Below are 18389 nucleotides of genomic sequence, written 5' to 3'. Positions count from 1 at the left end.
GTCTTTACTAGATTCTTAGACGCGTAGGAGTGCCTACTGAATGAAGCTAATTTATTATAATATTGTTTATTTTTTAGATGGACAAAACCAGTTACATCATGACCTAAGAAGTACAAAATGGAACTTGATGCAACAATCGAGGGTATGGACACAGGGCAGCAGCCTGCTGGTAAATATGAGCCACGAGCCTCACCTGTGAGCAGTAAGTTCGAGCCTTTAACTGCGAAAGTAGTAAGGCCTGCGTGTTTTATTGAAAACAAAACTATCGCGAATAAAACATGCAAAGAAACGTACACCAATTCCTTACCAAGTCCACCATCGTCGAGTAGAAAGATAGATATGACGCTTCAAGATGATAGACCAGATCCTTTAGACCAGGAAAAAATGGAAGAACAATCATTTACAGATGGTAAGATCAACGTTAGTAAGAGAAGCAATCAGGCAGATGAACAGCTGGATTTAACTCAAAGGCGTGATCAACAAACACCTAGTAATACTATGTGTGAAATCCTCACAGGACAGAGAGAGAGAAAAACAGGTGTTGATAGTGAGCTGTCTGACAGTGACGTAGAGACCTTCACTGGGAAAATCTTATATAATCCAGATGGCTCTGCGTACATAATCGAAGGAGAATCGGAGCTGAGTGATGAAGAATGCAGTCTGGATCTACCTCAGCAAGAAGGCAGTATCGTAGAAGGACAGGGGCTGACATCTACACAGTATAGAACATTTCCTGAAATCGTGAATGCCTTTCACATCTATAGAAACTCTACTTTGTATAGTGCCCTTTATGGGCAAGCATTCAAACTCCTTCAAGAAAAGAAAAAAGTTCCTGAAATTCCTATTGTGCACAGTTATAAAGTGTTCAGTGTGCGCCAAAAAAAATCAAGTGATAATAAAGACGATAGAAAAACGTATGTTACTGCGCCTAATAAAAGGTCTAGTAGTGGAGACAAACCTCAATGTTCTTATGAATATTCGTCTGTACCAATTAAACCCATTCTTATGTGTTTTATGTGTAAGTTGTCTTTTGGTTATGCCAAATCATTTGTTGCTCACGCGGTCGGAGAACACGGTATCAATCTTCTCGAAGAAGAAAACAGTCTTTTATCACAGAAGAACATTTCTGCTATTATTCAGGGAGTTGGTAAAGAAAAAGAACCACTTCTTTCATTTTTAGAACCAGCTACCGACACTCCTGTTCAGGTCAGTGAAAGTGTATTCGCCCAAAGTGTGCAAAGTCCTTGTAGTTCTTATACACACACTCAGATGAATAGTTCTTGTCGTAATGTTGCTAGTGTCGTTGTGTCTAGTTCTATTTCTTCAGCTGCGGTTACAACAACTATAACATCAAATACATCGGCTCTCACAAGATTGGTTTCAGCAAATTTGAATCCAGTGGCATCAGTCAGGGATATCAGGACATCACTAACTGAAAACCAGAAACACAGCGAGCTTCGGGAAAACGTCACTAAATGCACCAGCAGCGAAGCAATTGCTCCAGAATTAGAAGACTTGGCTACTATTGAGAAGTTGGCTAAAGCAGCGGCTGCCGCAGCTGAAGCTACTTCAACGGAATCATCCGGTGATTGTAAACAGGCTGACTTCACTAATTCGTTGCCAAAAAATTCCGAAACTCTAAATCGAGAAGGACCAATGAAACTTTCTGTTTCTTCTGCCCTGGGTAGTGGTATTTTATCTATAGAGAGACCAAAAAGTTGCGGAAGTGGTGGTAGTATTTACTCCGAATCTTCTGTATCTCCGAAAGCCTCAACATCTCCTGGTATCTTTTTTTCCAGTAGCCTTTCTCCAGCTCCTTCAACAAGTACGGGATTTAGTATTTGTCCCCATCACTTAGACAGGAGACATCCTGAATGTTCCAAGTGTGACACGGTTCTAAGTTCCTCTTCTACTTTAGGTGGACACACTGCAATGATGCACTCCAGAAACTCTTGTAAAACGTTGAAGTGTCCGAAATGCAACTGGCATTATAAATACCAAGAGACATTAGAGATACATATGAAGGAAAAACACCCAGAGAACGAGACTTCTTGCGTTTACTGTATAACCAACCAGAAACATCCTAAACTAGCGCGTGGTGAAACGTACAACTGTGGATACAAACCTTATAGATGTGAAATTTGTAATTATTCCACTGTTACAAAAGGGAACTTGAGCATTCACATGCATTCCGACAAGCACATCAACAATGTTCAAGAAATCCAGAATGGGAATTTGTCAGCTGAACAAATTCTGGCACCACAAAATGTAAGTAACACACACGTTTCCGAACCGGCGAAAAGTGGGGCAGTTTCAACTAAACCAAAGGCTACGTGGCGCTGCGATGTTTGTAATTATGAGACCAACGTGGCTCGTAATCTCCGCATTCATATGACAAGTGAAAAGCATACACACAATATGATGGTTATACAACAAAATGTTAAGCACATGCAACAGCTGTCAGCGTTTCAGCAAGCTCAGGTGATGGATCCAATGTTCAGTCAGTTCCACTCAGGTTTCTTGTTTCCTCCAGACTCCCAACTCCAGCCAGAAGCGGCTCTTGCAGACTTGTACTACAACCAAGCTCTTTTGGTGATGGCAAGCCAACAGCAGCAGCAACAACAACAGAGGTTAATGGTGGCTGCATCTGCTTCAGGAAAGAACCCTTTCCATCCATCTCCCTTTCACTTTCCATGTTCATCAACTGTAGACATGGAAAATGCTGATCCAACTTTAGGACAAGATATTCCTCTAGATGATTCTGCTTTATTCTTTTGCTGTGTGTGTAGTTGTTTTTCTACAGACAGTATAGAACAGTTAAACCAGCACTTCCAGCTCGATAGAACACAAGAACGGGAAGATGAAATCACTGTTGTTGCAGGAAATTATATATGTAAACTGTGCACCTATAAAACTAATTTGAAAGCCAACTTCCAACTCCACTGCAAGACAGACAAACATTGCCAAAGGCTTCAACATGTAAATCATATAAAGGAAGGAGGACCAAGGAATGAGTGGAAACTAAAATACTCAAACACCAGTAATTCCATTCACGTGAGATGTAATGTTTGTGATTACTACACCAACAGCATACACAAGTTACAGCTCCATTGTACAAACCCTAGGCACGAGATTAGTGCTAAACTGTTTTTGCATTTGCAGGTCAATGAAGATACTGTAGACACTGAAACAACATTTTATCATTGTGCTCTATGCAACATTTCAACAAACACTAAAGTCAGACTTGTACAACATGTTCATTCAATAGAACACATGAGGACTGAAAACCTTCGCCAGATGCAGAAGAAACTAGATGGCCAGGAAATAGAGGATGACTTTAGAGAAATCTACACTGTCAAAGATTGCAGGGGGAGTGACAAAGAGACCAATAATTGTCAATCAGGTAGCTGACAATCGTGGTTATTCATTAAGTACAATAATAATAATAATGGAATTTAATAATAGTTTAAACAACGTAAGTGAAGATAGTGTCCACCAACTAGTAAATCTAACTTTAACTGATTTTTTTGTTTGTTATTTTACTGTATGTAGTACTTTAAGCTGTAAACCTATAAATTTTATCAAATCGTTTATTTGGTCACACTATCTCGACTAAGTCTGTTTGTTTATACTTGTAGTTGGCATCATGTCTATTCCAAAAGCAAAATTTTCAAAGGGCTTTATTCTTCCAGAAAGAATGTCTACGTAAACTTGTAAGATATTTGGTATTGATCAGAAAATAAGAATACAAAATAATCTGAGTCGTTCGTTAGTACCTACAAATATGCTCAATATTATCTAATGTTCATAAAGTACAAGTTAATTTCGATTATGTGTATTATTATATGTACATCGAAACTGGCTGTTGCTTTTCATTTACTTTTCACTTTGCTTACCAATGACTTAATGATAATTCCGAAGGTTTATAACTCTAAAAATTGTTTTTCTGTACTCTTGGTGGGCAGAGCATATACTGCTTCTTCAATAGCTTTGTGTTTCACTTCAAAAGAAACAAACTTTAACATTAACATAAGTTTATAATTGGTTCCATCGACATAAGATGTAACTATCAAATTCTACATGAAATAAACTACTGCTCATTAAGGGATATGTTTCATATATTCCCAATTTTTATATTGTGTATTTAAGAGTTTAATAGTAGTAACCTTTGTATACGCTGTTAATTAGATCGGAAATAATGAACTTCAGCTTAACTGTTAAGTAAACAACTCAATTCGAATTTGATAACTTTATCCTCAACCTATTTTACCTAACATTAAACCGTAAATGTATTTTATTGAAATTTCTCCAGTTAGGAATTTAATAAATAATTGCTGGTCCTCTGATGGTTTACAACGCTAAAAACCATGTTTTTATACCCGTGGTGGGCAGAACACAGATAGCCCTTTGTGTAGATTTGTGCTTAATTACAAACAACAGCAGATAATTGCTGTCATTGAAATCTAATGACGATACACGTTTAATTACTTTCTTATGGAACTTCTGAAGGACTTTCAATACAATTTGTTGTATAGCCTTTTGGTTTTAATCATCAAGTATGGAAATAAATGTTTTAATATATCCAGCCACTAGGGACTCCAGTCGCCTTGCTAACTTTTTACACCATTTAAACTTTATCTAATATGTCACCTTTACATTTAATAGTATTTACGGTATAATTTTTATAATTCTACAAATCAGTCTGTCTAAAATATAAGTTTATTGTTATATTATTATCATTTTCTCATGTGTTTGATTATTATTTACAAAGAAGCCCACATTCAAATAACAAATGGCTTTGTTATTCCATTTTTGGAACAAAGGGAGTCTGAAATGTTTTGTCTCAGATCAAATCTTATGAAAATCGGTAATAAATTGTAAGTAGGTCTTCACAACAATTCCTCTAATACATGCTTTTCTTCATTATTCTTTACTTTTGCTTTGTATGTTATTATGTATTTTTAATTGCTTTATCAAAGTTTGGCTAAGGAGTGAATAGCCTTTAATAAGGTATATCCATAACAAAGCAATGCATTGTTTGTTTATTTGGTGTTTTGTTTTTCGACTGGATAGATGCGATATAAAGACAAGCTTTCAGGCATTATTTTGATTGTTAGCAAGGTTATGCTCACTCCCGTATATTCATTCATAGTGTCTATACAATCTTCCTCAATTGTCATTCAACTGTGTTAGTTCTAATCTTAAATAATTAATGTGTAAATAATTTACATTTATAGTAAGAACTTGGGATTCTCCATTATTTTACACAGCTTAAAAAATTAGCGTCTTTAGTATCATTGTTTTGTATGAAGGAAATACTTGAAATGTATGCACTGTGTGGATTTTAAATGAAAGGCAAACTTCGGGTTTAATACCACTTGAGACAATGTAACGAAAAATGGTATACCTACCGTCTTGGGTTTAATTGATAATAAGTTTTCTTGGTTGACCCGCTCTATATTACGGAATTTCGGTAAGAACTTAATATTATTTCGACCACACTGTTGCAACATCGGTAAACAAGTGGTAAATTAATATTGTAACGTGATGTTGTAGGATTCGAACGTGTAGAAGTAGAATTAGGAAGATATATTCTCTGGAGTTGGCTTTTATACAGTCATTGAGATAATACGGTTATTCCTTACAAATTCTATAAGATAAAAATTTTAAACCAGAGGCCGTTCATCTGATGTGACATTGTGTCATCTGATATCAAATTAAGGCCGAAAGTGATTTGGTGTGTTCTGAATTTCTCCAAAAATACACGCGGCTTATCTGTCCCTAATTTAGCAGTGAATGTCCATAGGGAAGGCAGCTAGTCATCACCGCCCACTGCCAATTCTTAGTTACTGAATAGTGGGATTGGCTCCTATCATATTATAACGCTTCCGCTGCTGAAAAGACGAGCATGTTTGGTGGGATGGAGTTTCGAACCCACGACTCTCAAATTGCGAGTAAAGCGCCCTCACCATCTGACTGTGCCGGGCTATAATGCCGATCCTATCACGTAATACGAGTATGAGTGTTTTAAATGTCTTTTGCATAATAATTTGTATGTCAATGTCATCAGAGGAGCACTGTTTTAATGTATAGTTAATTTCATTTAGATAAAATAACATATGCTGGTTATTCAAGTGTATTGTTTTAACAATAAGTCTCCAAATTGTGAATGTTGAATTTAACACAGGTCATGACATAAGTAATACACAGAATAAATACATGATATTACTACCTTCACTGGTTTCTATTGAATTTTATATAGACTTAAAAGGGTAAAGGGATGGCACCTATAGAGGCTGGTAGTTGGAAAGTACACGGTCCATCTTTGAGATAATATAAGTATAGGTATATTACACGTTCGTATAAGTTGTCTAGCAACCGTTATTTTGTAAATAAACAATTGCCAATATTCTTATCAACACACCGACAAAAGTAAACGAATTGAGGTATATTCTAGCTAGCACGTGGTCGCGGTCTATTTCGTTTATTTTTAAAATATATTTTTTATAAAAGTTTGAAGCATTGAATAATATTATGCCAAAAGTTTTAAAATATTATTTTACCTCATTTCATTTGGATATACACACTTTACAACCGCTTCATAATTAGACTAATTTCTTTGTATGCAAATTAATTACGTGGAAAGGATAAACGGAAGTATTGAGATCAAATAATATAAACATACGTAATTGTACACATTTTTGCTAGGCTACTCTATTCTGCAAACAAATATTTTACGTAATTAACATTCTGATATTATGTTTAATATCAATTGACAGTATGCAACATGGGATAAAGTATTTTTGTAAAAGAAGATAGAACGAAATTTGCCACGTAATAATATTCTTTGACTTAATTAAAGGCCTAGAATACTATGAAAATAATTATTCCATATTTATTTTAATAAAAGTGAGTTCTCTTAACTTTCTTAGTCCAAAAACATTTTAATTGTTTTTTGAAACGTATGAACGAACAACTAATTTTTAAAGACTTTAAAAATCATGTTCAGCAACGAAGTAAAATGTGTCACGTGAGACATTATTTCTAAGTTTTCATACACTAAAATAAGACATTAACAATTACGTCTAATTCATAGGTTCGTCATGACCAGTTCTATCAAAACTACTAATATTTTTCTATTATTGTTGCTTGAAGGTTTCAAAAATCGAAATGTTAAAGTTTATTTTCCTAACTAACTACAGCTAATATGTTTGCTTCTCCAAATGGATCGTGTTATTTATGTGTAGTAAAAATTCGAAATACAGATCGAATGCCATACGTTTTGCGTGATGAGTTTATTTGTTGTCCTGCACATTCAAAATCTATTAAAACGGTTAAGAACACACGAATGCGAGGTTACTCCTGCCTTGGGAACCCATTCAAAAATGAACCTGTTTGCGTAGAGGGTGTTTCAAAGACCGTTGAATTGTTTTTTACTTTAATGTAAATTATAATGTACCCTGTTCTAGCGGCTTAACGTATCAGCTACATCACGATGCCATTGTTCATTTTGTTGGCGCTTAAGTATTGAGAAAGAAGACATGCGCAAGTCACATGATTAGTCACAAGTTGAAAATAACCTGAAACATGAGTTTCCTGTTGAGATTAGATTTCTCATTAATTCATCTTAAGATTATGTTTCAAACGTTTTGAATTTCTGAATGAAATGCACGTGAGAAAAATGTAATCAATGATCTGATTTAATAAGAAAATTTTGTGTATTTTCCGACAAAGGAATGGTGTGTTAAAACAAGAAAAAAAGAAATAAAAAGTCACGTGTTTTTGTGAAAAGAATTCACGTTTCATTTGTGTTCGACCACAAATATGGGTAGTTTATGGAATTGGCTAGATCGTGTTCTTCTTCTACTGAATAGTAGAAGTTTTTTACTCAGACAGGTACCATACCTAGCTATTTTACAGCCAAGAAAGTAAGCTTAGTTGCGAAAACCGAGAAGAAAACAGCTATATAGGGCCGAGGAATTCTATTTTGTGTTGCGTAACATGTATAGCCACTATCGCGTTTTCTGTGGGTATTTGGATAAGGTTATTGGTTTCAACTTCTCAAAGCCTGAAAACTCCCAAGAATTCGACCATGATGATCAAGACCCTACTTAAAATTTATATAAAAAATAGTACAAGTTTATTTGTTTAGATGTAGTAATAGCAAAGCTATACAATAGGTTGTGTATATTATGTGCCAACCAGGAGTATCAAAACTCAGATTTTAGTTTATTTTAGCTGTTAAACTTATTACTGTCCTATTGGAAAACAAAATTCCGGAAAGCTTTGTTTGTCACCAAAGTTATTTTTATGACTTGTAGACTGGTTCTTAATTAAAGAATAATTTCCTATCTATGTTGCAGTCTGCTGTTGTTGTATTAAAAACAAGGTAAAATAACAATTTAAACAAATATCATTAAAAAAAGAAAGGCCGATTCTTTCTTATATGGACATTTCTATAAAAAGCCTTGAATAGATTTTTTAATAATTTTATGTTGTTTATTTCTAAGTAGTTCGATTGTTTGTTTTGAATTTCTCGCAAAGCTACAAGAGGGCTGTTACGCTAGCCGTTCCTAATTTAGCAGTGTACGACTAGAGGGAAGGCAGCTAGTCATCACCACCCACCAACAACTCTTGGGCTACTCTTTCACCAGCGAACAGTGGGATTGACCGTCACAATAGAATGCTCCCACGGCTGAAATGGCGAACATGTTAATTGTAACGGGGATTCAAGCCCGCGACGCTCAGGTTACGAGTCGAGCGCCCTAACCACCCGGCCATGCCAGGGCCCAAGTAGTTCGATCACACAAATTGTGCATTTGTCTTACTGAACGTTACAGTTTTTAATTTAGTATTTACTATATACTCAAATAATCATAAAAGCTTATTTGATATATTATTATAAACATGTTTTTCTTCTCAGATTGTTTTGGTTTTCGCTTCTTTTCTTTCTGTTATTGTAAGATTCGTTACTCAATAATGCTCTGAACCAAGAGATGCTTCCTACCGTTTTCTATCTAAACAACACCTACCATATGTGTGTAACTTGAAATATTTATCTAGAATGATGTCAAACGATGTACAATCAAGCTTAGAAGCCAAACTAAAACAATGTATTCTTCACGATAAACAAAATATTTCAATTAAGTTTAAATCTTTTAATGTATCTTTGAACCGACTGTGTTTTTTTAAATGATTTTATTTTTGGGAATGCTAAAAAATTTGATACGTGTTTTTTTTTTTTTTTAGTTTGTATCATTTGGTCAAGAATAGCGAAACTCAACTACATGTTTCTCTACGCAGTTTGTTGTACATTAAAAATAAAAAGAACACACAAGTATTCCCAGTAAACTTATATATACATTTTTTCTACGTTTTATACTATGCTGTTGTATTCTTGTAAGGCCTGTTATGAACTTGTAGTGAGATTAAAATATTTATAGCGTCGCCTGTGAAAAAAACATTGCCTTTAATAGCATGCATAAAAACTTGTCATTTCTAGTTCTATAGATAGTCATTATTGTCTGTCCTTCTACTAACATAACTATAATTTTAAACGCCATCGAACATCGAGTTTATTGAAAAAAATCAAGGAATGCACACAACGTTTCGCTGAAGTTTCACCTGACAATACTGAGTTAACCTTTAAGTGACATATAACGTCAACTTCATTTAAAAGGAAAAAGGAATACGCAACGTTTCGTCGAACTGAACTCAGAATTGTCTTTTGAGACTTCAAGGAAACGATTTTGCATTTGTCCTTTTTTTTTCAATGATCTCGATATCATATGTCACAATTTAAAATTCTAGCAACTCTACTGAATCCGAGTTTATCTTAACTCATACTTGTTGTCTGTGATTAACTTCGAACCTACACAATGGGCTGTCTGTGCTCTGCCCACTTCTATTTCTAGCGGTGAAAGTCCTCAGACATACCGCTGTACCACTTGGAAGACCATATTTGTTTTTGCAGTTCGTCTCTATTATTCCGGCGTTATGTTTTACTCTGTTTGTACATCTAGTATTTTTGTTGTATGTTCTCATGTAAGTGATTTTGTGAGACACCCATACTCTTTGTTCAGAATATAATAAATTAATAAATTTAATAATTCAGATGTGATAATTTAACAATAAAATATTATAATATTAAATTTATTTATTATATTTGTTTCTACAGGACCACAATCGAAAGAAGTAGCAGAAAACAAAAATCATGAAAGTGGAGGTCCAAATACAAGCGGAAAGGGTGACGGCAAAAATGAAGAATCCAGGTTAAAACAAGCTCTTACAGATTACCCCAAAAATGGAGGAACTCCAGATGAAACTGAAGATCACGTGTTCACTTGTCCTTTTTGTAATTACACTAATACAAGCGATGTTCTCATACAGATGCATATCGCTGCACAACATTCACAGAAACCAAGCCTACAATGTCCATTATGTCAGGATAGTTATCATGAACTATCCAAGTTGGAAAAACACTTAATGGAATCTCACAAAGTCAGTCGTGAAGGACTGGAGAGGTTGCTGATGATTGTGGATAAGTCTTGTGGAGAGAGTTCTAAATGCAATTCTAAAATGCTAGAAAAGAAGGAAGAGTCTCTACCTGATTCTAAAACCAGCACTACTGATGATAGTGAAAATAGAGAAAGTTTTAATACTTGCGACGTCATTTCAGATTACCTCGAATGTTCTGTTTGTCTGAAGTCATTTAATAGCATAGACGAGTTGTTTGTTCATCAGAATGAAAGCGGACACTTAGAAATAAAACAAACACCAAATGGTTCTGGTTATATCTGTTGGAAGAAAGGATGTAACCAATTTTTTCGAATTCCCCAAGCTGTTCAAATGCATTTCAAAGAAGTTCACATAAAGAAACCTCAACTAGCTGTGTCGGATCGCCACGTTTATAAATATCGATGCAGCCAATGTAGCCTTGCATTTAAAACGTTAGAAAAACTTCAGTTACATTCACAGTACCACGTAATTCGTGCAGCTTCGCAATGCGTTTTATGCGGACGAAGCTTTCGATCAGTGTGGGCTCTCCAGAAACATGTGGATGCATCTCATACAAACATGTCTAAAGAAGAAATTCAACAGTATGAGGCCAGTCTTGTGAATAATCCACTGTTGACTAGCTCAGGGAATCGAGTATTAGATCCTCAGACAACAGAGTTACTAAAGAAAGAAAGCAACAGAGAGAGTGATACAGAGAGTGAAGAGATGAAAACCAATTTCGAGCCTGTAGAAGAAACTGATCCCACAAGCCCTGACGCTGTAGATGTTAATGGACAAGCTGGAGTTCCTGATGAGCCAAATGCAAAACAACATATGACTTTCGAAGATTATATGAACAACCAAGCAATGGCTGAAAATAGTTATAATGACCCTAGTAGGAAGTATAAATGTCATAGATGTAAAGTTGCGTTCACGAGACAAAGTTATCTTACTAGTCATAACAAAACCTTGCTTCACAGGAAGGGAGAGAAAATGAGCTATCCTATGGAGAAATACCTGGATCCTAATAGGCCATATAAATGTGAGGTATGTAAGGAGTCTTTCACACAGAAGAATATACTTCTCGTGCACTACAACTCTGTGTCTCATTTACATAAGTTAAAGCAAAGTATGAAAGATAATAATAATGCAGTTTCTACCATGACCACATTATCCAACTCAGCCACACCTGTTACGGTTGTTAACAGTAGTAACAGTTGTTCAAGTCCAGTCAGTAACACGACTGATTCTGAAAAGAAACCATATAAGTGTAACATATGTAAGGTTGCTTATAATCAGAACTCAACCCTAGATATACACATACGATCTGTTTTACATCAGACTAAAGCGTCAAAATTGCATGAATTAGCTATGACAGGACAAGTCGATCTTAACCTCCCCTTAATCGAGAAGCCGGAACTAATTCAGGCGCAGGAGTCAAATCAAAATAATCCTGAAGCTGGAATGTCTGGAATAACTACCACAGTTACAGAATCCTTACCTTTATTACCTCAGTCATGCACTTTAGCAAGCTTTGGCCATATTCCTTCAACATCTCTACCTAGTAGTGATACAATCTCAAGTCCTAGTGCCTCCTCACAGCTACCTTTTCAAGTTTCTCACAGTACTCCGTCAGTTACACAAACCCTTAATTTGGCCTCTCACTTTGCACAAACATCAAACTTCACCCCTTCACAAGTATCTTCTAAGCCATCTTATATTTGTACACGTTGTAACGTACCGTTACCTTCACAGGACGCTTTATTTCAACATCAGCAAATCTGTGGATTTTTCCCCCCACCTCCAGCTTCCTTGTTTGGAGGTATTAATGGACCAGTAACTTCTGGGTTAAATTCTTTTGGATATTCAGGTTTGGCTCAATTACCACCTGTTTCTCCAGTTACCCAACCTCAAGATCTAAACGTAAACGTTTCAAATAAAAAAGAATTTAATACAATTAAACCAGACCTTTCTGTTTCTCAAGGTTCTAATCATGAACGACATAATCCAGCTGAAATATCAAAGTCTAATGAGCAGGTAACATCTCAGATGCTCATGGCAAAGTGTCCTTATCCTCGGCCAAAGCCACCAATGTATAAACATCTACTTGAAAGCTATGGCTTTGAGATTGTCATGCAGTTCAACGAGTTTAATCAACGCAAGGTGAAGATAGATACAGAAAAGGAGATCTCAGACAACAAGGAAAATGAAACTTCGTGTAAGGGTATCTTACCTAATGAAACAAAACAAAATAATTTGGAATCAAAACATAAATACTTACCTGAAATCAACAAGTCGACATGTAATATTTGTCAAAAAGAATTTTCTAGTATTTGGGTTTTGAAAGCTCATAAAGAAGAATATCACAGAGAAATCGTGCCATTTAGCATACTGGAAAATTTTTCTCGGGAATTTAGGGTAGACTATGAGAGAAGAAATGGTATAAATAATCAAGTGCAAGCTGAAGAATTAACGAGTAACTCTGATACAGCGTCGACACCTATTTCTACTCCTGAATACAACACACAAGGCCAAAGTGTTTTAAATGGAATAAATCAAACTACCATGAATATTCCGTCAATGTCTCCTGTCACACCACTTGCAACTCAGCAAGTGGTAGATTCATCAAACTTTGCTGCAAACCAAATGGCTGCTCAAATGCAGTTCAACCACCTACTTATGAGTATGGGTTTTGGGATGAGTGTGCCAGTGGGAATGGGAATGCCGATTCCAATGAACATTCACCCGTCTCTCATTCCAATGATGATGCCTCCTCCTGTTGAATCGCTAATGGCCTCTGCCTTTAATCACCAAATGATGGGGGGTGGGTTTGATCCCAGCATTGTAAATGCCCAACACAAACTCCTTCAAGATCAACAACAGCAGTACTTGCAAGCACAACAAAAACGTGCCAGAACACGAATTAGTGATGATCAACTTAGAATTCTTAGAGCACATTTCGATATCAACAGTTCCCCATCGGAAGAGCAGCTGAAAGAAATGTCAGTAAAATCTGGACTACCTTTGAAAGTAATCAAGCACTGGTTTCGAAATACTTTGTTCAAAGAACGTCAACGCAACAAAGATTCTCCATATAACTTTAATAATCCACCATCTACCTATCTTAATATGGAGGAGTATGAGAAAACTGGTGAAGCTAAGCCAGCAATTGCCCAAGAAGGTAATCAAAGATTTAGCAGCAATGATAAAAATAAACAGAACTACTTAAATGTCGAAGAAGTAAAGCATGACATGAAAAAACAAGGCCAAGATAATGAATTGAGCGAATTAAAACTATCCACTGATATAAAACCAAATTCAGCAGAATCACTTCCGGAAACTCCAAAGTCGTCAGAATCAAATGAAAAGACTTTCGATCCAACTTGGTCTGCTTGTGAAACGTTTCTACAAAACACACCTTTAAAGACAGTTGATTCAAGCATGGATGCTAGTAATCTATCCGATAGGTATGATTCTCAACATGTAAATACTAGTTTTAAAGACTTGCTTCAAACATCCAAAGACAGTATTACAAATTCATCATTTTCACCAGCCGTCACATCAAGTCCAACTACGCCAACATCTCCTGATGTTCTTACTATGCCTAGAACTGATAACCATAGGCAATCCTCTCCTCATGGACTTTCACCTGGTCGTTCCATAGGATCTGGAAAACGGGCGAACAGAACACGGTTTACAGATTATCAAATCAAAGTACTTCAAGAGTTTTTTGAAACCAATGCTTATCCAAAAGATGACAGTCTTGAGTATCTTTCCAAGCTATTGAACCTAAGCCCAAGAGTCATAGTAGTATGGTTTCAAAATGCAAGACAAAAAGCTAGAAAGGTTTACGAAAATCAGCCACCTGCTACATCTGAAGAAGATGCAGCTGGAAGATTTCAACGTACACCTGGGCTTAATTATCAATGTAAGAAGTGCTTGCAAGTTTTCCAGCGATATTATGAACTTATCAAGCATCAAAAAGGTTCTTGCTTCAAAGATGAAAATCCTTTGGCAGCTCAAATAAATAAAACTACCACATCTGTGGCAGAAGATCCTAATCGTCATTCAATGTCTTGTTCGAATCAAACTACATCTTGTGTGCCAGATACCAGTAAGGTAAGTCAAAATAGTTCTTACCGTTGTGATAAGTGTAGTCTTACTTTTCCAAGATTTGATTTATGGAGGGAGCATCAGCTTGTGCATATCATGAATCCAAACCTCTTTCCGAACTATTCTACAAGTTCTAGTATATTCCAGTTTGAAACTCAACAAGCTATGGTTCCACCAGTAAAACGCAAGCTCCCAGAAGATGATGAACCTAAAGATACAAATGAACAACCCAGAGATAAGAGGTTAAGAACCACTATTCTACCCGAACAGCTGGATTATCTATATCAGAAGTATCAAATAGAAAGCAATCCTAGTAGAAAAATGTTGGAAAACATAGCTCGGGAAGTTGGTCTAAAGAAAAGAGTTGTACAAGTATGGTTTCAGAATACTCGTGCTAGAGAAAGAAAAGGCCAGTTTCGAGCTCACCAACAAGTGATTCATAAGAGGTGTCCTTTCTGCAGAGCCTTATTCAAGGCAAGGTCAGCATTAGAGTCACATCTAGCCACTAGACATGCTGATCAGTACACCAAAGGTGATATTAATATCGACGCCTTACCTGATGGTGAAACTGACACTGATGGTGGAAACAGTGCTGAAGAAGAGTCTAAAGAAAGCAATTCTGCCTTTCAAGGATTACCCTTTCCAAACCCTTCTTTTACGCCCTATGGTCTTCCTTCTTCATCTACAGGTGTCATGCATAACTCAGTGAATAAGTATTGTGAGGATGAGTTAAAAAATTATTTGGATGAACTTGGAACTTCATCAAACTTTGAAACAATGGACATTGGAGTTGTTCCTGAAAAGAAAGAACAACATAAAAAAATTGGTATTTTAGAATCAGGAGATTGTCCTTTAGATTTAAGTAAACCCCCAAAATTAAACATTGAATCAGAAAGAATGATTGACAGTATTCCGACAAATCTCAGTGACAGGAGTGTCGAAGAGGTTTCGTCTAAATTAGTAGTAATTGCTGAGGATGCAAGGTCAGAAACTTACTCTGAATCTACCGATAGAGAAGGAGAAGACGTTAATTTTGATTTTACTCAGACCACCCCTATTGCTCAAAACCAAATGACACCTAGACACGTTTCCGGTTCCAAGAAACGATTTCGAACACAGATGACGACTTTACAACTGAAAGTCATGAAATCAGTTTTTCTTGACTATAAAACTCCTTCAATGGCAGAATGTGAAATATTAGGTCATGAGATTGGTCTTCCTAAACGGGTCGTACAGGTATGGTTTCAAAATGCGCGAGCTAAAGAGAAGAAATATAAACTTGCTTTTGCCAACACCTACGGGCAAGAATTAGAAACTTTCAAACCTTCAGAGGAATGTAAGGTCTGTAATATCAAGTACAATCTTAAGTATTCAAACACGAGTATTCAAGACCATATTTTCTCTAAGCAACACATTGAAAAATTGAAGACAGAGGTTGAAAGCGGTAAAAAACATACTGATTTACTTGACAGTACTCATTCATCTTCAGATATCCCAGCCTCAGGAAATGGGTCATCAGGAACAAACTTGACACAGTCACAACAACAGCGAGAGACATTGACACCAATTAATGTGAAACCAGCTGTTGGAGTTAATTCGCCTAGCCGACCGCTATTACAAACAGCAGCACAATCAAATTTCGTACAACATCTCCAGATGATGGGAGTTCAACAGGTGTCATCATTAGGAATACCTAATATTGGACAGTCAAGTCTCACATCCTTGGCAGGAGAACAGCTTCAGTCTTCAGCAAGGACTGGAGAGATTATCACTAAAGAAGAAGGACCTGGGTTATGCAGTTCATCATCAGCTGGAAGCGTCAGCATTGTTACCAACACAACAAAGAATCCTCCAGGTGTCGACTCAACAAGTACGATAATTCCCATGCCTTCAACTGCAAACACCATGTCTACCAGTCAGACAGCAGATGTTACATCTGCGTCGAATGAAGGATCTGCAGGTTTACTTCCATATATGTACAGCAATGTTCCGACCAGCTTTTACTCTGGAACACCAGCAAGTGTCATTTCACCCAACATGTACAACACAGGTAGGAAAAAACATTGAAAACGAGAGTTTTTAGAAAAAAAAAAGCATTGTTTTAGTACTGTTAACAACTATGCAACTTACTTGTTCAAATATGGTTTCTTTGCAATTGCTTTAAATATAATTCCACCTACACTTCATTGTATTTATTAGTGTTAAATTCTTAACGTCACTAATCAGACATTAGTTGTTTAAAAAAGTTCCTCTACATGTTTAGTAGGTAGGAAGCAAGAAACAGAATGCTATTTGTGTAGTTTCGGACAGAGTCGAATGTTAGCAGTTCCTAAAGTTTTTGATTTGTATTTCTATGCACGTTTGCCAAGTGAAGAGAACTCTTGTTTAAATTAAATTATCATTTGTAAATTACACGATATATATATATAAATATTATTATTATGAGATTTTTATGAAGTATGATGGTGAAGGGAGGACACGTTGTAAATATTTATATAAATTTAAGTATAAATTTGTATATTGTATTAAAACTTAAAAGAGTAAGTTACAAGTTAGGAGATCATTGCATTTAACAATTTTTATGAGACTTTCTTAAATGACTATAAACATGTCTATTAATATCAATAGTTGAAGTATTAGATGTGATTTCTACCCTTTAACACTTTTATCAGAAAAACATTCTTTCTTTAATTTTTGAAAGAATAAATCATTTCATTTCAAAAATATTTTCATTCTTTTTTCAAATGTATTAAATGTATTTTTTTAGATATATTTCCATTCGTCTATTTGATATTAAAGTGATAATTGGTCAGTGATACTTTTTTAACATGAAAATAAATTTTTGTTGTTGTTGATTCGGTTTTTAGGAATTATAAATACTTATAAAAATATTTATAATTTTTTTATCAGGTATAACCTGAGACTTTCTATTCGCAACTAAAAACCCTTACCTAGAAGTAAGGAATATGTAACAGAAAACTTTAATGCCTAGTGACTATGTCTTGTTACCGATGTTCTTAAAATTCCATATTCATTGTGTATCTATCGTGATATCATAATCAAGGGTATATATCCATTTTGCTCTAACTTTTTAACACAAGCAAATAAATAGCCAGAGGACACTGAGTTTTGCCAGTATTAAATCACTAATGAATTTTTCGTATGCAAGCAATGAACCATTTATTTGGAATGATCACAAAAGTCATTTCTTTATGGAAAGCTTTTATTAAGTTGAACGTATAAATCGTAAGTTATCACAGGTTTGTTTTACTTTCACTGCATGTTTTATCCAGTTTGCAGTTACGATGGTTTCTGTTAGTTATGGCATGTTCGTCGCGTGAGTATGACGTACTTGTTATTTTTGAAGTGTACTTCCTGTCTTGTGATACCAATTAAAAAGTTTCATTTACTTTGTAATTTTCAGAATGAAATGATTCTTTTGTTTCATGTTATCTGTATATAATCAGTGCATCTTGCCAACATGTACCGACACGTATTTAAGTGTTGGGTGTAAAAATAAACGCATTTTCATAAATTTTCTGTATTTTGTTGTTTATCTTTTTTATTTTTCATATTTATTTATAACCAGGTTTTTTTTTTTGAGTTTTTAATATTGTACTGCATGGCCCAGTACCACTTCTCTGTTTCAATGTGATTCACTCTTAACAGTTTGAAATACATTTGAAACAAGTTATTATTTTGTTTCAACATTTGCACATTTTTTAATTTACCCATACTTTATTTTTACTTAATTGTCTTAGTTGTTGTTTTTCAAACAG

General features: G+C 35.4%; 1 protein-coding gene across 6 annotated transcripts in view; it reads left to right on the top strand.

Annotated features, from left to right (window-relative positions):
* The window catches only part of LOC143230911 (zinc finger homeobox protein 3-like), a 173503-nt gene that overhangs the window by 56315 nt on the left and 98799 nt on the right, over nt 1–18389 (top strand). For all 6 annotated transcript variants that reach the window (XM_076465209.1, XM_076465212.1, XM_076465213.1 and 3 more), the window contains exons 2-3: nt 78–3403; nt 10178–16660. In XM_076465209.1, coding sequence (XP_076321324.1) covers nt 118–3403; nt 10178–16660 — 9769 coding nt within the window. In that variant the 5' untranslated portion in view covers nt 78–117. The remainder of the gene's footprint in view (nt 1–77; nt 3404–10177; nt 16661–18389) is intronic.

Source organism: Tachypleus tridentatus, chromosome 10, assembly GCF_004210375.1.
Source record: "Tachypleus tridentatus isolate NWPU-2018 chromosome 10, ASM421037v1, whole genome shotgun sequence".
NCBI classification, from domain to species: domain Eukaryota; kingdom Metazoa; phylum Arthropoda; class Merostomata; order Xiphosura; family Limulidae; genus Tachypleus; species Tachypleus tridentatus.
This window is presented reverse-complemented; position numbering and strand designations above follow the sequence as displayed.